Here is an 18,195-nt window from a genome sequence, read left to right on the forward strand (position 1 = left end):
GTGGGGGTTTCGTGTCCTGGTGGTGCTGGGGGGTGGCTTCTCCGCTGGCTCGTAGCGGGGTTGCGCCGTGCGTTTCCGTGCCCTCAGGGTGGTGCCACCCGTGTCACCCCGCTCCTCCTGCACCCAAGGGTGCTGGCCCAACCCTGGGCACAGTCCATCGCCCTTGCACCACCCATAGTGATGACGTTGGACCCCGGGAAAGAAGAAAACAGGGAGGAGGAGGAGGAAGAGAAGGAGAAAGAGGAGGAGGAAGGCGCGCAGCGGGTGGTGCGGGGTGGGATGAAGGCTCAGAACCCCGACGCCACCTCCAGGGATGTGGGCGCTGGGGGTGCTGGGGCTGGCGCTGAGCTGCCGGGGCGCAGGTAGGACGCGGGGTGCAAGGGTGGGGAGGAGGCTGCAGACCCCCGCCCTGGGGTCCATGCCCACCCGGGTGTCCGCGTGTCCGTCCCCGGGGCAGGTGCTTTCGTGATGCACGTGGCCAGCTCCTGCTCGCTGGCGGCCAACGGCTCGGAGCAGGGCTTCGACTTCACCCTGGCCTTCAACAAGCAGCCGCTGGTGTGCTACGAGCCCGGCGCTCGCTTCTTCTACCCGTGCCACTGGGGGCTGCTGCACAACGTCGCCACCGTCCTGGCCATCGTCCTCAACAACAGCACCTGGCTGCAGCGCGCTGAGGCTCGGCGCCAGGCTTGCAGCGACCTGGCCCCGCACTACTGGGCTCAGACGGCGCAGCGGAGGAGTGAGCCCCGGGGCACGGTGCACGGGGACATTGCACAGGGCGGGGTGTTGCATGGGGACGTTGCACGGGGTGGGGTGACGCGGGGCGATGGCGTATGGGGTGCAGCACGTGGTTGTCGTGCAGGGAATCGAGGGGATTGCACGGGGACGCTGCACGGGGAAGTTGCACGGGGAAATTGCACAGGGAATGCACGGGGATGTTGCACGGGGACGTTGCACGGGGACGTTGCACGGGAAAGTTGCACGGGGACATTGCACGGGGACACGGAGTGGGAGATGGCACAGGGGTGTTGCACGGGGACATTGCACAGCAACATTGCTTGGGGAAATTGCACGGTGACATTGCACGGGGACATCAGGAGATTCCACAGGGGTGTTGTACGGGGACGTTTTATGGGACATTGTAGAGGACATTGCACGAGGGACATTGAACACGGGGTTGACTGGGAGATTGCACGAGCTGATTGCACGGGCACACTGCGCAGGGCATGGTACGGGACGCTGCACGGGGAAGTTGGGTGGGAGCCACACAGGGACGTTGCACGGGGACATTGCACTGGGCGTTGTATGGGACACGGCACGGGGAATTGGATGGGATATTGCACGGGGAAGTCGCACGGGGGGTTGTAGGGAACGTGCCCGGGGGAACATTGCCCAGGGAAATCCCAGAGGGACGTTGCGTGGGCGCTGCAAGGGGACGTTGCATGGGGTAAGGCACAACCGCGTTGCGTGGGGACACGCGGGGACGTCGCGTGGGGACATTGTGCCTGGAATTGGCTGAGGGATTGCACGGGGGTGTCACAGGGACCATTGCATGGAGCCATCGCACCGGCTACCCCGCGGGGTGGGAAGGGGACCGTCCCCCGTCCCTGACTTGTCCCCTCCTTGCTCCAGCACCCCCCCAGCTCCGCGTCGTCCCCACGCCCCTCACCAACGTCCCTGACGCCGTCCTCCTCACCTGCCACGTGTGGGGCTTCTACCCCCCCGAGGTGAGCGTCCAGTGGCTGCACGGCGGCGACGTGGTGGCCTCGGGGGACACCGCCAAGGTCCTGCCAGCCGGCGACTGGACCTACCAGACCCAGGTGGCCCTGAGGACCACCGCCAAGACTGGGGACACCTACACGTGCTCGGTGCAGCACGCCAGCCTGGAGCAGCCCCTTCGGGAGAGCTGGAGTGAGCCCCGGGGTTGGGGACGCGGCTGGGGCGCGCCGGGGTCCCCGGCGGCTCAGCGCGCCCGCTCTCGTCCCCCCTTGCAGGTCCTGGATTGTCCCGGGAGATGACGGTGATGGTGGCGGTGGCAGGCACCGTTCTGGCCGTGGGGTTGGTGGTCCTGGCCGCCGGCGTCTTCATCTACTGCCGCCAGCCTCGGGCAGAGGGTGAGGGATGGGGTGGAGGGGGTGGGATATGGGGTTGGGGACGCGCTGGCTCGGGGCATCCTTCCTTATTCGTCTTCTTAGGTCCGCTCGGTGCTGATCCTGCTCCTGGTCCTGCTCCTCATCCTACTCCTGGTCCTGCTCCTCATCCTACTCCTGGTCCTGGTCCTGGTCCTACTCCTGCTCCTGGTCCTGCTCCTGCTCCTGGTCCTGGTCCTGGTCCCAGTCCCGGTCCCCACCCGGGTCCCCCCCCGGCCGAGTGGGGCCAGGCTGAGAGCAAGCTCTGAGTGGGACCCCCTCCCCTCCAATTTGGGGTCTCGTGGGTTCCCCCCCTCCTCACGGACCAAGCCTGGGATCCCCCAATTTTGGGTGAGCGAGGTGCCGGGGGTGCTCTCCCCCCCCCTCCCACCCTCCCACCCCAAATAAACCAAGTGGGGACCCCGCCGGCGTTCGCGACCCCCGCTCGGCGGGGAGCTCCCAGTGCTCCCAGTTTGGACGCGCGAAGTTCCCAGCAAGGGGTTGAAGCAGAGGGCGGGGGGCGTCCCTCGGTGTGGGGGGGTTGCAATCAGCCGTGAACCCACGGGGTGCGCCCACGCGGGACGGTGACAGCGGTGTCACCGCACTATGTCCCCCCCGACGGCGGCTCCGAGCCGTTCTGCTCCGGCAACCGGTGACGTGAGCAGAGCTTAGGGCTCTCATTGGTTGCCCGTGGCCCCCCCACCCCCCTCCCACGGGACACGCGGCGTGGGGGTGCGTGGAAGTTTGGGGGGGGGGGGGGGGGCGCAGAGCGCTGCCGGACGCCCCCACGATGCTGGTGCTGCTCGGCCTGGCCCTAGGAGCGCGGGGGGCAGGTGGGGACGGGGGGGGGACACCCCGGGATGGGGTGGGGGTGGGCGACCCTTGGGGACCCCCCCGGGATGGTTTTGGGGTGGGGCTGCTCTATGGGATCCGCGGGGATGGGCTGGGGGGGCTCAGCATCGTGGGACCCTGGGGGTAGTTTGGGGGGGCTCTGCTCTATGGGGCCGTGGGAGGAGGGTTTTTTTTAGGGGGGGGCTGCTTTATGGGGCCGTGGGGGTGTTTTGGGGGTGCTCAGCATCATGGGACCCTAGGGATAAGTTTTGGGGGGGCGGCACTGCTCTATGGGACCCCCGGGGACAGTCTTGGGGGGCTCAGCATGGTGGGACCCTGTGGTTAGTTTGGGGGGGGCTCTGCTCTATGGGGCCATGGGGATAATTTGGGGGGGTTCTGCACTGTGGGACTTTGGGGGGGGGGTTGAGGGGAGGTCTGCTCTATGGAACTGTGGGGTTGTTTGCGAGGGGCTTTGACCTGGGGGACCCTGGGGGAGGTTTGGGGGGGGGGGGCTCTGCTCTATGGGACTCTGTGGGGGGCTCTGCTGTACGGGACCGGGAGATGCTTTGAGGGGGGGCTCTGCTCTGTGGGACCCTGGCGATGGTTTGGGGGGCTCTGCTCCATGAGACCCCATGGGGGGGGCATTGGAGGGGCTCTGCTCTACGGGACCCTGGGGATCTGGGGGGGGCTCTGCTTTGCACGGAGGTGGTTGGAGGCACAGAGATGACATTCCTGCCCCCCCACCCCCCCCCCCGCAGGCGCGTTCCTGATGCAAATGGCCAGCTCCTGCCCGCTGGCGGCCAACGGCTCCGTGATGGGCTTCGACTTCACCCTCTCCTTCAACAAGAACCCGCTGGTGTGCTACGACCCCGACACCCAGCGCTTCGTCGCCTGCAACTGGGGGCTGCTGCAGCGGCAAGCCGTGCAACTCGCCGCCCAGCTCAACAACGGCAGCGCCTGGGTGCAGCGCATCGAGGCTCGGCGCCAGGCCTGCAGGGACCTGGCCCTGCGCTACTGGGACTGGACGGCGCTGAGGCGCAGTGAGCCCCTGGGGGGGCTCGGCGTGGGGCCGCGGTGTGGAGGCATTGCAGGAGAATGTTGCCTGGGGTGTTACGCAGGACTGTTGCAGAGCGTGTTGCGTGGGGGTGTTGCATGGAGGATAGCAGAGGAGTGTTGCAAAGGGCATTGCATGGAGGTGGTGCAGAGCTTGTTGCATGGAGTTTTTGCATGGGCTTGTTGCATGGGGGCATTGCACAGGGGTTTTGCAGAGCATGTTGCATAGGATTGTTGCACAGGGGTGTTGTAGAGCATGTTGCAAGGAGATGTTGCATTGGGAATTGCACGGGGCTGTTGCAGAGCACACTGCGTGAGGACGTCACAGGGGGATGTTGCACGCAGCACTGCACAGCGCATTGCATTGCCCTTTGCAAGGGGATGTTGCACAGAGCAATGCCTCTTGCAGGGTGTGGCACAGGGGCGTTGCACAGGGCATCGCATGGGGATGTCACACGAGACATTGCAAGGGACAATGCCTAGAGCTTGCACAGGGTGTTGCATGGGGAAGTGGCATGGGGAAGTTGCGTGGAGCTTTGCACGGGAGCATTGCACAGGAGCATTGCACAGCATTGCGTGGGGACATTGCACAGGGCAGGGAAAAGGGGCTCATCCACCACTGACCCCATCCCCATCCCTGCTCCAGCGCAGCCCCAAGTCCGCATCATCCCCGCGGAGACAGGGAACGCCCGTGTGCCCGTCCGCCTCAGCTGCCACATCTGGGGCTTCTACCCCCCTGAGGTGACCGTCATCTGGCTGCACAACGGGGACATCGTGGAGCCCGACGACTACAACCCCATCTCCGCCATCCCCAACGGCGACTGGAGCTACAAGACACAGGTGTCCCTGCTGGTGGCCCCGGTGGCAGGCGACACCTACACGTGCTCGGTGCAGCACGTCAGCCTGCAGGAGCCTCTCCTGGAGGACTGGAGTGAGTGGAGAGGCGCAGGACCGCACCCGGAGGCCGGCGGTCTTGGCTCCTTGCTGCCACTCACGTGGCCGTGTCCCCACAGGTCCCGGACTGATGCCGGAGGTGACGATACTGGTGGCGGTGGCCACCGTGCTGATGGTGCTGGGACTTGGCTTATTTCTCGCCGGTGTCTACCGCTACAAGGCCAGGCCTCCCGCCCCGGGTGAGTGGCCGGGGAGAGCCGGGGCCGTGGTCAAGGGTGACAAGGACTCTGCTCACTCCTCTTCTCCCCCCCGCAGGTTACACTCCCCTCCCTGGAGACAACTACCCTGCAGGTAACGGTGTCCCCATCCCCATCCACATCGGCGAGGCACAAATCACCCCATCTCTCGCCCTTTGTCCCCCCCCCTTCCCCAGGCAGCATCTGAGGACCCCCAGACAGACACCTCCTGGCAGCGGCGGCTCCCGGTTGGCCCCATCTCAGACCCGATGCCGTGGTGCTGACAATAAAGATGCTCCACAAGCCCCACTGGTGTCTCTGCAGTGTTCTGGGGACAGGGCAGAGGCTCACACACTCCTACGGTGTCTCACCAAGAGGAGCGGGTGTGTGGGGGCCATGGCATGGGACCCCAAACGGCCAAGCGTGCCCTGGGGTGCCTCAGGCACGGCACTGCTGGCCGGCCGAGGGAAGGGATCGTCCCGCTCTGCTCGGCCTGCTGCGGCCTCGCCTCGAGCACTGCGTGCAGCTGTGGGCACCGCAGCAGATGAAGGGCGTGAAACTGTGCGAGAGCCTCCAAGGGAGGGCTACAAGGACGGCGAAGGCTCTGCAGGGCAAGGCGTGTGAGGAGACGGTGTGCTGCAAGACGCCTTCCCAGGCAGCAAGGCCTCAGGACACAAAGCACCCAGGAAATGCCACTGCCAGACTCCATCTTCCTGTGCAAAACTTTATTTGACACAGTCCTGCTGCTACTGGGCCTTGATGTGCTCCAGAGGAGGGAACACAGAGCCCCCACAGGCTGCTCATGCTCAGCACCAGGCACAGAACAAGGATCAACCCCAAGCTAGGAGGCAAAGGTAGCCTGCAATGGCCAGCAGCACACGGTGACCACATCCCTTGCCCTGGGGTCTGCAAGCAGTGCAAGCAGAAGGGAGAGGAGCGTGGAGAGCTGCTGCAACCCCTGTGCTGCCCGCTGGGGCTCAGAGGCAGGGTGAGAGCCGTGGGTGCCAGCAGGGCTTGTGCCCCAGCACAGGAGCCGCGTGCAGGGCAGAGCCCAGGGGCTGCAAGGGGTCTGGCCCCTGCTTGCAGCATCCCAGCCCTCCTCCAGCAGCAGGGAGGAACACAGGATAGCCCCTGGTCCCACTGCCCCTCATTCCTGTGCTGCTCCTGCAGGATGAAGGAGAGGTGATGCAGGAGTGTCTGGAGAAGGGCAGGAGCCCCCCAGGGCTGGGGACGGGGTCTGGGGGGTGCTGTCCCTCAGGCACAGCTGAATTCCCTGTGTCCACAACAGGAACCAGGGTCGGATGCTCTCCCCATTGAAGGAGGCTGCTGTGAAAGTGAAGATCTCGACCCCATTGTCAGCGTTGATAAAAGACACCTGCTGCTGGGTACAGTCCAGACAGACCCAGATCCTTGTGGGGACAGGGGACAGGGACAAGGGGGTGCGAGGAGATGTGAGAGACATGAGCAGCCCCTCAAAGTACTGCACTGCCCAAATGCCTTCTCTGGGGCTCATGTTGATCCACTTCTTCCTCTCCAGAGATGCCCTGGCCACCCCCACAGCCCACCCTGAATTCTTTAGCCGCTCTCCCTCCACCTCCACCAACCAGCAGTGCCTCCCCTCTCTGAACTCCTCACGGCCCAGCAAGCAGAAGCGATTGTCAAATCTCTCTGGTGTGTCAGGAACCTGCTGCCGTTTACTTTCCCGTCTCACACTGCTCTTGTCCTGAGACACAACAAGCTGGGGATGAGCCGTGTGTGGATCCAGGGTCACCTTCACTGCAGGGACAGAAGGAGCCAGGCCATCAGGGGCAGAGCTCAGCCCTGGGCAGGCTTTCCCCAGCTCGGGGCCAGGAGCTGCCCCACGGGGCAGGAGATGGGGCACCTCTTGGCTCCTGAACATGCCCCAGCAAGGGCAAGAGAAGCACCGCAGAGAGCCACCCAGTGCTCACTTACCTCTATTATGAGGCAGGAGAGACCTTCTCCATGCTGGAAGGAGAGGGGAGAGCTGGTCACAGCCCATGGCTGGTGCCCAGTGGGTGTGGGCAGGGTGAGGGGCCAGCCCTGGGCTGCTCTGTCCCAGCTGCCCACCCTCCCCTGCACATTGCCTTGGTGTTGCCCTTGGGTCTGAACACCAGGAGACTTACCCAGCTCTGCAGCTTGTTCATCTACAAACAAAAGAGAAAAGCAATGCATCGATGAGAGGAGTCTGCTTTGCATCAATGACTGCTACAAACCAAAGACCCCAAATTCCTTCAGTTGTGTGTGGGGGGGAAGAGCGACTCACTCAGTCTTGCATCTTTTTCCTCTGGAAAAGAAAAGCATAAGGAATGCATGATCAGAGGGAAAAACTTCTCATCCACTGTCTACACTGCAAATTCTTCCAGTTCAGGGATGGACACTCACCTATCTCTGCAGCTTGTTTCCCTGGAAAAGAAAAAGAAAAACAAAAGCAATGTATAGTCAGAGGGGAGTATGCCCATGGAAGGATACCAAAAGCCTTCTCTTTGGGGAAGGAGACTTACCCAGCTTTGCATCCTTTTTCGTTGCTATAGAAAAGCAAAAGGAATGAATGGTCAGAGTGGAGAGACTTATACCCAATTATTGCTTCCATGGCTAGACCCCCAATTTTTTTGCTCTCATGCAGGGCTACAGACCACCTTGCTCCCAGACTTGCAGGAACCAGACTAACAAGGACCGAGTCCCAGCATTTTGCAGGACTTGTAGCATTAAGGACAGACACTTGTGCAGCTCTCTGCACTGTGCCACCAGAACACAAGAGGAAGTGAATGGGGACGGGTGGAGGATGTCCCTGTCCCAGAAGCGTCAGTGCAGAGTGGGACAGCCCTGCAGCTCGCTCCCTGTCCCCACCTTGATCCCCATTCCTTTCAGCCATCCCGGCCGTGTCCCGTGCCCAGGGCAGCCCCAGCCCCAGCCCTCCCCACTCCCACACCAGGCTCCAGCTGCTCCTCCAGCACCCCCGAGCCACCAGCACACAAGCCCCCAGAGCCCACCCAGACCAGGCCCATTCCCTCCCACAGGGACACCACTTCCCCAGGGGCTGGGGGCAGGGATTGCAAGGACTCACCCAGCTCTCGGCTCTGTGCCGCTGAAAAGCAAAGGCGGAGGAAGAGGTGGTGAGCAGAGCAGCTTGGTTGCTGGGTGGGAACATGTGCAGGGGGGCTGCGCCTTGCCACCAGCCCCACGCTGCAGCCATGCTCCCTGGCCTCCCACCCAAGACGATCCAAAGGCCTTTGGGATCCCCAAGAGAACATTCACTTCCTCCTCCTATGCACCTCCCTGGGCCAGGGCTCAGCCCCGCTCCACACTCAGGGGGGTCCCTGCAGAACACCTCCCTGCGCTCCATTCCTGTGCTGCCAGCTTACCTTGCTTTCGAAAGAGATAAACACCAAGGCCAATGGACACAGCCAAAAGCACGAGGACCAGAGCCAGAGCCACCTTCCAGGGCTGGGCATTGTGGAAGAAGGGAGCTGAGAAAAGGCACCAGAAAAGGGCTGTGTTTACATGGCTGGAGTTAGAAAAGCAATACCCAGAATTCTCCTGGGGTCAGGAGAAGTGCAGGGGCCAGGAACACCTCACCCTGGCTGTGCCATTTGTACCTGCGATGTGCAGGGAAAATTTCCTCTCCTGCTGGAGGCGGTTGTTCCTGACCACACAGGACAAGGGCCCCTCCACTCTCCCGGTCACGATGACGGCACCTTTGATTTCAAAGAGCCCCTCCTGGTCCTGGGAATGTGTCTGGGAGACCGAGGGCAGGTGCTGCCCGCGAGCATCCCTCCACAGCAGCTGCGGCAGCGGGTACCAGCCAGCCGATCGACACAGCACCCGGACGCCTCCGTCCTCGTAGCCCCCCAGGGAGAGGTGGGGGTCAGCGCCTGTGGCTGGGGGAAGAGCGTGTGGCTGGGGCTTGACTTGGGGAGGGATTGAGTTCCAAGGCAAAGACCCCATCTGCTCCCATGCCAGACACAGCACAGACCAGCCTTTTCCCACGGGCTCAGGGACTGGACGCTTCAAGGAGCCACTCTTACCACTAACCCACACCTATTGTTGTCACAGCTGAAGGACATGCTCTGCAACCTGTGCCCATTGCCCACAGAATAGCATGGGGATGGAGTTCAAATAGGGTTCCTGAGACTGAATTAAATCATTGCATTCATGCAGCTCTTTCTCAATAAAAAACCTGCAAGGGCACAGGTGTACTTCTTGGTGGACAAGTGCTCACTGACAGAGGAGAAGCCTCATCACACTCTACTGTTCGAAAGGGCACGTAGATGGCCATGAGGATGGGACCGGGTCCTGGGTTGGACACACAAACCCGGGGACACCTGCACCATCCCTTGAATGCCTCAACCCAGCCACTAACCTGACACCTCCAGATCCACAATAGCTTCGGCATAAGCATCAGCATCTTCCACAGTGCAGAAGTACAGGCCATCATCAGAGGGTCTCAGCCCCGTGATTCGCAAGTCCAGGCTTCCAGCAGAGAGGCCATCTCTGACCAACTCTGTCCTCACGGCATATGCCCCCATCTGCTCCCCGTACAGGTCCTCTCCATTGCGGTAGTGGTGCACTGTCTCAGAGAAATCATTCCGGATCCACCTGACCTCCAAGGTGCGAGCATCGCGTTGAGGGGACAAGTGGCAGGGCAGCACGACATCCTGCCCCACGGTGGCAGTGACAGGGTGGCTTGGTCCCTGCACTCTGAGCTGGGCTGTGCAACAGAGAAGGGCACAGAGAGGAGGTGAGATTTTGCCATCGTAAATTTAGGGGCAATGAGCATCGAAGGGTGAGCTGTGCGTGAGTTGGTGCGTGCCACGTCCCTTGTGTATCGTGGGAAAACACCAGGGAAAGAGGAGAGACACAGGGAGGACGTATAGGAAAAGGAGGTATGCTGGGAGTGGGAGCCCTCTCTGCTGCATTCGGGTGGGTGAAGGAGACACAGAAAGGGCAGTTAAGGCAGCCGCCATATTGCGTGAAAGAACCAAAGTGAAAGTGAAACCCAGCACGGGCGAGCTGTGGGTCAGGTCCCCCCTTTCCCAAAGTTGCTCCCCTGTCCCACACCAGCAAGTCTGCATGCACAGGGGGGAGAGCCCCCAGCAGCCCTGCAGGATCCTACCTGAGCCCAGCTGGAGGAGGAGCAGAGTGATGAGGGAAGTCAGGAGGCCCCTGGCATGCCTGGTGAGACTGGGGCAGCCCCAGCCCCAGGGGAGCCCCATCTGAGAGAGAGGTCCCCCAGGGGCAGATGGCCCCCCAGGTGTTTTTTTCCAAGCCAAGATAGATTTCCTTCACAGCACCCAGCAGAGCTGCAGAAAGTACAAGACTTCGCCCAACTTTCCCAACCTTTGCCCAGTTCCTGGCTGCAATAACCCTCCTGGAACAGCTCTGCCCTAGGGCAACGTCTGGGGAGCTCTTCCAGGCTGGCACCACCATCCCATCGCAGCTGGGTGCCCAGTCCACTGCCTTTAGCAAGCACGAGTTGCTTGTCCCCAGTGGGGGCCTCTCCAGACCTCCAGGGAAAGCCACTGGCTAAGCTGGTTCATCTCCACGCGTGCAAGGAGGAATCAAACTGTGAGCAATGGGAAAATGTGGAGAGATGACAGTGAAGAGCTGAGCAGGATTGGAGGCTGCAGGGAATGGGGCACAACTGGCTGTCGAGCCCAGAGCTGCCACCCTTTGCCCAGGGTGCTGAAGGCAAAATGCCAGTGCCTCTCCCGGCTCCAGTAAAGCAGCCGTGGCAGAAGGTTTGCTCAGATGGGCAGGGACCTTCTTCTAGAGCTAAGGTGGATAAGGAAAGTTCCTGTTTGCTGGAGGTGAGGTCAGTCAATATGGAAGGACTACAGAGGTATTGTTTGCTTTTGTAGGGAGAAAATTCATATGGCCAAAGCTCAATTTGAGTTGTATCTGGACAGTATTGTGAGCTGAGAAAGGCACCAGGAAACGTGCTGTGTTTACATGCCCGTGGATGAAAAAGCAAGACCCAGACTTCTGCCGGCTCAGGAGAAGTGCAGGGGCCAGGATCACCTCACCCTGCCTGTGCCATTTGTACCTGCGATGTGCAGGGAAAATTTCCTCTCCTGCTGGAGGCGGTTGTTCCTGACCACGCAGGACAAGGGCCCCTCCACGCTCCCGGTCACGATGACGGCGCTTTCGATTTCAAAGAGCCCCTCCTGGTCCTGGGAATGTGTCTGGGAGACCGAGGGCAGGTGCTGCCCGCGAGCATCCCTCCACAGCAGCTGCGGCTGCGGGTACCAGCCAGCCGATCGACACAGCACCCGGACGCCTCCGGCCTCGTAGCCCCCCGGGGAGAGGTGGGGGTCAGTTCCTGTGGCCCATCGTGGAGGGGCGAATCACCCCATCTCTGACCCTGTGTGTCCCCCCCTTCCCCAGGCAGCATCTGAGGACCCCCAGACGGACACCTCCAGGCACCAGTGGCTCCCGGTTGGCCCCATCTCAGACCCGATGTCGTGGTGCTGACAATAAAGATGCTCCACAAGCCCCGCTGGTGTCTCTGCAGTGTTCTGGGGACAGGGCAGAGGCTCACACACTCCTACGGTGTCTCACCAAGAGGAGCGGGTGTGTGGGGGCCATGGCATGGGACCCCAAAGGGCCAAGCGTGCCCTGGGGTGCCTCAGGCTCCGCACTGCTGGCCAGCCGAGGGAAGGGATTGTCCCACTCTGCTCAGCCTGCTGCGGCCTCGCCTCGAGCACTGCGTGCAGCTGTGGGCACCGCAGCAGACGAAGGGCGTGAAACTGTGCGAGAGCCTCCAAGGGAGGGCTACGAGGAGGGCGAAGGCTCTGCAGGGCAAGGCGTGTGAGGAGACGGTGTGCTGCAAGACGCCTTCCCAGGCAGCAAGGCCTCAGGACACAAAGCACCCAGGAAATGCCACTGCCAGACTCCATCTTCCTGTACAAAGCTTTATTTGACACAGTCCTGCTGCTGCTGGGCCTTGATGTGCTCCAGAGGAGGAAACAAAGAGCCCCCACAGGCTGCTCATGCTCAGCACCAGGCACACAGCAAGGATCAACCCCGAACTAGGAGGCAAAGGTGGCCTGCACTGGCCAGCAGCACACGTTGACCACATCCCTTGCCCTGGGGTCTGCAAGCAGTGCAAGCAGAGGAGAGAGGAGCATGGAGAGCTGCTGCAGCCCCTGTGCTGCCCGCTGGGGCTCAGAGGCAGGGTGAGACCCGTGGGTGCCAGCAGGGCTTGTGCCCCAGCACAGGAGCCACGTGCAGGGCAGAGCCCAGGGGCTGCAAGGGGCCTGGCCCCTGCTTGCAGCATCCCAGCCCTCCTCCAGCAGCAGGGAGGAACACAGGGCAGCCCCTGGCCCCACTGCCCCTCATTCCTGTGCTGCTCCTGCAGGACCAAGGAGAGGTGATGCAGGAGTGTCTGGAGGAGGGCAGGAGCCCCCCAGGGCTGGGTCTGGGGTCTGGGGGGTGCTGTCCCTCAGGTACAGCTGAATTCCCTCTGTCCACAAGTGGAACCAGGGGCGGATGCTCTCCCCGTTGAAGGAGGCTGCTGTGAAAGTGAAGATCTGGACCCCATTGTCAGCGTTGATAAAAGACACCTGCTGCTGGGTACAGTCCAGACAGACCCAGATCCTTCTGGGGACAGGGGAGAGGGACAAGGGGGTGCGAGGCCATGTGAGAGACACGAGCTGTCCATAACAGGACTCCACAGCCCAGATCCCTTCTTCAGGGCTCCTTTTGAAATTCCCCTTCCTCTTCACAGAAGCCCTGGCCACCCCCACAGCCCACCAAGAATCCTTTAGCCGCTCTCCTTCCACCTCCACCAACCAGCAGTGCCTCCCCTCTCTGAACTCCTCACGGCCCAGCACACAGCACCAATAGTGAAATCTCTGTGGTGTGTCAGGCACCTGCTGCCATTCCCTTCCCCATCTCACACTGCTCTTGTCCTGAGACACAACAAGCTGGGGATGAGCCGTGTGTGGATCCAGGGTCACCTTCACTGCAGGGACAGAAGGAGCCAGGTTATCAGGGGCAGAGCTCAGCCCTGGGCAGGCTTTCCCCAGCTCGGGGCCAGGAGCTGCCCCACGGGGCAGGAGATGGGGCACCTCTTGGCTCCTCAACATGCCCCACCAGGGGCAGGAGAAGCACTGCAGTGGGCAACCCAATACACAGCTACCTCTATTATGAGGTAGGACAGACCTTCTCCATGCTGGAAGGAGAGGGGAGAGTTGGTCACAGTCCATGGCTGGTGCTCAGTGTGTGTGGGCAGGGTCAGGGCTGCCCTGAACAGCCCTGGGCTGCTCTGTCCCAGCTGCCCACCCTCCCCTGCACATCGCCTTGTCATAGCCATGGGTCGAAGCACCAGGACACTCACCCAGCTCTGCAGCTTGTTTCTCTGAAAAGGAAAGTGAAAGTAATGCATGATCAGAGGGGAGAGTTGCTCAGCCCATGTTAGACCCTGAACACATCCCATGACTGGGGTAATACAGCCTTGTTCCAAGGTGGGACCAAAAACATAGTGGTCCAGCTATGAACAATGCTCTTAGTGCAACTGTAAAAACAGACACTTGAGCAGCTTATATCTCAGTGGCACTGTAGACATTACCCACATGAAAAAAGGGTTGTTGGAGGATATTCTGTTCCTGTCCCAGAAGCGTCAGTGCAGAGCAGGGCAGCCCCGCAGCTCGCTCTCCATCCCCACTTTGATCCCCATTCCCTTCAGCCATCCCGGCCGTGTCCCGTGCCCAGGGCAGCCCCAGCCCCAGCACTCCCCACTCCCACCCCAGGCTCCAGCTGCTCCTCCAGCACCCCCGAGCCACCAGCACACAAGCCCCCAGAGCCCACCCAGACCAGGCCCTCCCGCACAGACACCACCAGTTCCCAGGTGCTGGGGGCAGGGACTGCAAGGACTCACCCAGCTCTCGGCTCTGTGCCGCTGAAAAGCAAAGGCGGAGGAAGAGGTGGTGAGCAGAGCAGCTTGGTTGCTGGGTGGGAACATGTGCAGGGGGGCTGCGCCTTACCACCAGCCCCACGCTGCAGCCATGCTCCCTGGCCTCCTACCCAAGACCATCCTAAGGCCTTTGGCATCCCCAGGAGAACATTCCCTTCCTCCTCCTATGCACCTCCCTGTGCCAGGGCTCAGCCCCGCTCCACACCCAGGGGGGTCCCTGCAGAACACCTCCCTCCGCTCCATCCCTGTGCTGCCAGCTTACCTTGCTTTCGAAAGAGATAAACACCAAGGCCAATGGACACAGCCAAAAGCACGAGGACCAGAGTCAGAGCCACCATCCAGGGCTGGGCGTTGTAGAAGAAGGGAGCTGAGAAAAGGCACCAGGAAAAGGGCTGCGTTTCCATGCCCGTGGATGGAAGAGCAAGACCCAGAATTCTCCTGGGGTCAGGAGAAGTGCAGGGGCCAGGAACACCTCACCCTGGCTGTGCCATTTGTACCTGCGATGTGCAGGGATGATTCCCGCTCCTGCTGGAGGCGGCTGTTCCTGACCACGCAGGACAAGGGCCCCTCCACGCTCCCGGTCACGATGACGGTGCCTTCAATTTCAAAGAGCCCCTTCTGGTCCTGGGAATGTGTCTGGGAGACCGAGGGCAGGTGCTGCCCGCGAGCATCCCTCCAGAGCATTTGTGGCAGCGGGTACCAGCCGGCCGATCGACACAGCACCCGGACGCCTCCGGCCTCGTAGCCCCCCAGGGAGAGGTGGGGGTCAACGCCTGTGGCTGGGGGAAGAGCGTGTGGCTGGGGCTTGACTTTGGGAGGGATTCTTTTGAAGGCAATGACCCCATCTGCTCCCATGCCAGACACAGCTTAGCACACCAATGGCAGCAGGGGCTCAGGGACCAGGCACTCTGTGCACACACCCTCACCCCCAAAACACCCTGGTAGGTGCCGGACCCAGACAGCAGGGCTGCACAATGCCAGTTGCTCCAAATTGCCCAGAAAACCCAGGTACTGAGCTTCCTGACAACGTCACAGGTCTCCCCCAGCACAGAAAGCAAAAGCAAAGAAGACGTCCGGCTGCTCACAGGACTCTGCGATTCTCCCTGTGTGCTGTTTGGTCCCATTGCTGACACAGCTGAAGGTGCTGCTCAGCAGCCTGTGCCCAGTGCCCTCACCATATTATGATTACTTTCTTCAAGGACACCAGTGAAAACTGACAAAACTATCCAGGGAGCTCTATCCCCAAATATTACCTCCACATCCATGGGCATGCTCCATGCTGTGAAACAGCTGAAACATTCAAAGGACACGTAAACTCTGCCCTGGAAGCACCACCCCAGCCACTAACCTGACACCTCCAGATCCACAATGGCTTCATCATAAGCATGACCATCTCCCACAGTGCAGAAGTACTGGCCATCATCTGAGGGTCTCAGTCCTGTGATTTGCAAGTCCAGGCTTCCAGCAGAGAGACCATCTCTGAGCAACTCTGTCCTCCCAGCATATGCCCCCATCTGCTCCCTGTACAGGTCCTCTCCATTGCGGTAGTGGTGCACTGTCTCAGAGATATGGTCCCGCATCCACCTGACCTCCAAGGTGCGAGCATCGCGTTGAGGGGACAAGTGGCAGGGCAGCACGACATCCTGCCCCACGGTGGCAGTGAGAGGGTGTCCTGGTCCCACCACTCTGAGCTGGGCTGTTGTGAGAAACAATGTTGTGTTTCTGTAGCAGAGAATTAATTTTCAGCATATCAAGGTGTAGTCATAATTAGGAGAAATGCTAAGTAGATAAGTGGACCATAGAAGGCCTCACTGTTCCAAAATAAGGTAGAAGCTTGAGGAAAACTGGATGAGCAGTGTGAGAACAGGAAAACAATGATGACAAGTTCTCAAAATATAAGAAAGGAGAAATTAAAGCTTTGAAAAAAAAAAAAAAAAAAAGAAAGAAAGAAAAATTATACAAATATAGTATAGAGGTGTGTCAAGTAGCTTGTGAACCTGTAGTACTCATCCAAAGAGGAAAAAGGGGAGGTGACCAGGTGTTGGGTAATGGGGAAAAAAATGTTAGGATTTGTTTACTAAAATGTTCTCCTGATTGGCAGGACCGTTGCTATTGTGAATAAAAGAGCTTCACAGAAGATCCAGTCTGAAGAAAATTATTTGAGATGTTTCTCACACTGGGCAATGGAGAAGGGCACAGAGAGGAGGTAAGTTTTTGCCATCGTAAATTTAGGGGCAGTGAGTGAGAAAGGGAGAGCTGGGTGTGAGTTGGTGCGTGCTGCGTCCCCCGTGTCCCATGGGAAAACACCCGGGAAACAGGAGAGGGAGAGGAAGGACGTGCAGGAGAAGGAGGTGTGCTGGGAGTGGGAGCCCTCTCTGCAGCATTCGGGCGGGTGAAGGACACACAGAAAGGGCAGGCAAGGCAGCAGCCATATTGCGTGAAAGAACCAAAGTGAAAGTGAAACCCAGCACGGGTGAGCTGTGGGCTCGGGACCCCCATTCCCACAGCCGCTCCCCTGTCCCACAGCATCAAGTCTGCATGCACAGGGCGAAGAGCCCCCAGCAGCCTCTCAGGGTCCTACCTGAGCCCAGGTGGAGCAGAAGCAGAGTGGCGAGGAAAGTCAGGAGGCCCCTGGCATGGCCGGTGAAGCTGGGGTGGCTGCAGCCCCAGGGGAGCCCCATGGGAGAGAGAAGTCCCCCAGGGGGCTGGTGGCCCCCCAGGGGTTCTTCTCCAATCCCAGGCAGATGTCCCTCACGGCACCCAGCAGAACTGCAGAAAGTACAAGGCTCCGCCCAACTTTCCCAACCTTTGCCCAGTTCCTGGCTGCAATAACGCTCCTGGAACAGCTCTGCCCCTAGGGGAATGTCTGGGGAGCTCTGCAGGGCTGGCACCACCATCCCATTGCAGCTGGGTGCCCAGTCCACTGCCTTTAGCAAGCACGATTTGCTTGTCCTCAGCAGGGGCCTCTCCAGACCTCCAGGGAAAGCCACTGGCTAAGGTCGTTCATCTCCATGCATGCAAGGAGGAATCAAACTGTGAGCAATGGGAAAATGTGGAGAGATGGCAGTGAAGAGCTGAGCAGAATTGGAGGCTGCAGGGAATGGGGCACAGCTGGGTGTCGAGCCCAGAGCTGCCACCCTTTGCCCAGGGTGCTGAAGGCAAAATGCCAGTGCCTCTCCCGGCTCCAGTAAAGCAGCCATGGCAGAAGTTTGGCTCAGATGGGCAGGGACCTTCTTCTGGAGCTTAGGTGGATAAGGAAAGTTTCTTGTTTGCTGGAGGCGAGATCAGTCAATATGGAAGGACTGCAGAGGTAGTCCCGCTCCATCCACTAACTGCACCAGTTCCTTAACGTCCCGTTTGATAGCCTTCAGGCTTCTGTCTTCAATGTCAGCACTGCCAGCCTGGACTATCAAAAGAGGATAGCAGTCCTGAGGCGTGGAGTCGACTTCCTCACCCTAGGCATCCTCCTGGCTACACTGTCTACCTCTTCCTCAGCTCCCGGTCCCTCAAGCTCCAAGGCCTCAAACCTGTTGTGGAAGGGCACCTGGGAAGGTGGGGCTTGTATGGGGTGGCATCGCCTGCGATGTCGAGCAGGGACCTGTCTCCATTCCTCCTCAACTCCTAGGTCTCCTGCCTCTGCCCGACAGCGACAGGGGAGGGGGTCCACCCCTATTTGGGGTGTCTCACCCCTGTTGCTCTCCTTCAAGCCCCGCACGGAGTTCCCCACCACTCTATCTCCTGCTCACACTCCCTGATAGCCCTCAACCTCTCCACCTCCTCCTTGAGTTCTGCCACCACGCGGACCAGGTCATCCACCTGCTCGCACCTCACGCACACACAGTCTCTCTTCCATTCCGCAGACGGCAGCAAGAGGCTCAGATGCTCCCTACATCCAGAGACCTGAACTGGTGCATTTTTGAGCAGGCAGTCAGTCTGGGTGTGTACAGACTTGCTAGAGAGAGCACTGTGCCTGGTGGAGACCATTGCAGTCTAGCTAGCGATAGACCAGTTAGAGGAGGTGTTCGTATGGGCGGGGAGAGGGAACGCTCTGCCCTCCCTGCTTGCCCTGCCTGCACGAATTATCTGCCACTCCCTTCTGATGCACCATGCCCTGTTTGCC

At 60.5% G+C, this 18,195-nt stretch overlaps 5 protein-coding genes across 7 annotated transcripts; 2 read left to right on the forward strand and 3 right to left on the reverse strand.

The window, feature by feature from the left end:
* Positions 1 to 279: 279 nt before the first annotated feature.
* Positions 280 to 2,782, forward strand: LOC311220339 (HLA class II histocompatibility antigen, DM beta chain-like; the record flags this gene model as incomplete). Its single annotated transcript, XM_084303847.1, has 5 exons — positions 280 to 315; positions 367 to 805; positions 1,630 to 1,908; positions 1,992 to 2,111; positions 2,718 to 2,782. The coding sequence occupies 5 exons, from the start codon at positions 280 to 282 to the stop codon at positions 2,780 to 2,782; spliced, it is 939 nt and encodes a 312-aa protein (XP_084159973.1).
* Positions 2,783 to 2,907: 125 nt separating this feature from the next.
* On the forward strand, positions 2,908 to 5,445 carry LOC311220316 (HLA class II histocompatibility antigen, DM beta chain-like). The gene is made up of 6 exons (XM_084303824.1): positions 2,908 to 2,959; positions 3,716 to 3,997; positions 4,657 to 4,941; positions 5,024 to 5,143; positions 5,220 to 5,255; positions 5,338 to 5,445. The coding sequence occupies exons 1-6, from the start codon at positions 2,917 to 2,919 to the stop codon at positions 5,346 to 5,348; spliced, it is 777 nt and encodes a 258-aa protein (XP_084159950.1). The 5' UTR covers positions 2,908 to 2,916; the 3' UTR covers positions 5,349 to 5,445.
* Positions 5,446 to 6,031: 586 nt separating this feature from the next.
* On the reverse strand, positions 6,032 to 7,160 carry LOC311220340 (butyrophilin subfamily 1 member A1-like; the record flags this gene model as incomplete). The annotated part of the gene is made up of 2 exons (XM_084303848.1): positions 6,032 to 6,916; positions 7,094 to 7,160. The coding sequence occupies 2 exons, from the start codon at positions 7,158 to 7,160 to the stop codon at positions 6,288 to 6,290; spliced, it is 696 nt and encodes a 231-aa protein (XP_084159974.1). The 3' UTR covers positions 6,032 to 6,287.
* A 232-nt stretch (positions 7,161 to 7,392) lies between these two features.
* LOC311220342 (butyrophilin subfamily 3 member A2-like) lies at positions 7,393 to 11,746 on the reverse strand (the record flags this gene model as incomplete). The annotated part of the gene is made up of 9 exons (XM_084303850.1): positions 7,393 to 7,445; positions 7,544 to 7,564; positions 7,663 to 7,686; positions 8,226 to 8,246; positions 8,524 to 8,628; positions 8,758 to 9,039; positions 9,522 to 9,869; positions 11,205 to 11,480; positions 11,710 to 11,746. The coding sequence occupies 9 exons, from the start codon at positions 11,744 to 11,746 to the stop codon at positions 7,393 to 7,395; spliced, it is 1,167 nt and encodes a 388-aa protein (XP_084159976.1).
* A 306-nt stretch (positions 11,747 to 12,052) lies between these two features.
* LOC311220302 (butyrophilin subfamily 3 member A2-like) lies at positions 12,053 to 16,837 on the reverse strand. Of its 3 annotated transcripts, none has more exons than XM_084303809.1 (7): positions 16,657 to 16,837; positions 15,424 to 15,771; positions 14,573 to 14,848; positions 14,338 to 14,442; positions 14,040 to 14,060; positions 13,500 to 13,520; positions 12,053 to 13,334 (listed from the first exon to the last, which is right to left on the reverse strand). In XM_084303809.1, the coding sequence occupies exons 1-7, from the start codon at positions 16,754 to 16,756 to the stop codon at positions 12,496 to 12,498; spliced, it is 1,710 nt and encodes a 569-aa protein (XP_084159935.1). In that variant the 5' UTR covers positions 16,757 to 16,837; the 3' UTR covers positions 12,053 to 12,495. The 3 variants fall into 3 exon arrangements, with proteins under 3 accessions (XP_084159935.1, XP_084159936.1, XP_084159934.1); XM_084303810.1 differs by having other exon boundaries at positions 12,053 to 13,124; positions 14,573 to 14,854; XM_084303808.1 differs by having other exon boundaries at positions 14,573 to 14,854.
* Between the last annotated feature and the right edge of the window lie 1,358 nt (positions 16,838 to 18,195).

This window comes from Netta rufina (assembly GCF_964035555.1).
Source record: "Netta rufina genome assembly, chromosome: 31".
NCBI classification, from domain to species: Eukaryota; Metazoa; Chordata; class Aves; order Anseriformes; family Anatidae; genus Netta; species Netta rufina.

What these genes read in the sequence shown, in the direction of transcription:
- LOC311220302 (XM_084303808.1), bottom strand. Translation starts at nt 16,756, where the DNA reads ATGGGGCTCCCCTGGGGCTGCAGCCACCCCAGCTTCACCGGCCATGCC. An exon ending in TCTGCTCCACCTGGGCTCAG is followed by an intron (nt 15,772 to 16,656) that starts GTAGGACCCTGA and finishes TTCTCACAACAG; the next exon opens with CCCAGCTCAGAGTGGTGGGA. An exon ending in TTATCTCTTTCGAAAGCAAG is followed by an intron (nt 14,061 to 14,337) that starts GTAAGCTGGCAG and finishes TTTGCTTTTCAG; the next exon opens with CGGCACAGAGCCGAGAGCTG.
- LOC311220316 (XM_084303824.1), top strand. Translation starts at nt 2,917, where the DNA reads ATGCTGGTGCTGCTCGGCCTGGCCCTAGGAGCGCGGGGGGCAG. An exon ending in CTGGACGGCGCTGAGGCGCA is followed by an intron (nt 3,998 to 4,656) that starts GTGAGCCCCTGG and finishes TCCCTGCTCCAG; the next exon opens with CGCAGCCCCAAGTCCGCATC. An exon ending in GCCTCTCCTGGAGGACTGGA is followed by an intron (nt 4,942 to 5,023) that starts GTGAGTGGAGAG and finishes GTGTCCCCACAG; the next exon opens with GTCCCGGACTGATGCCGGAG.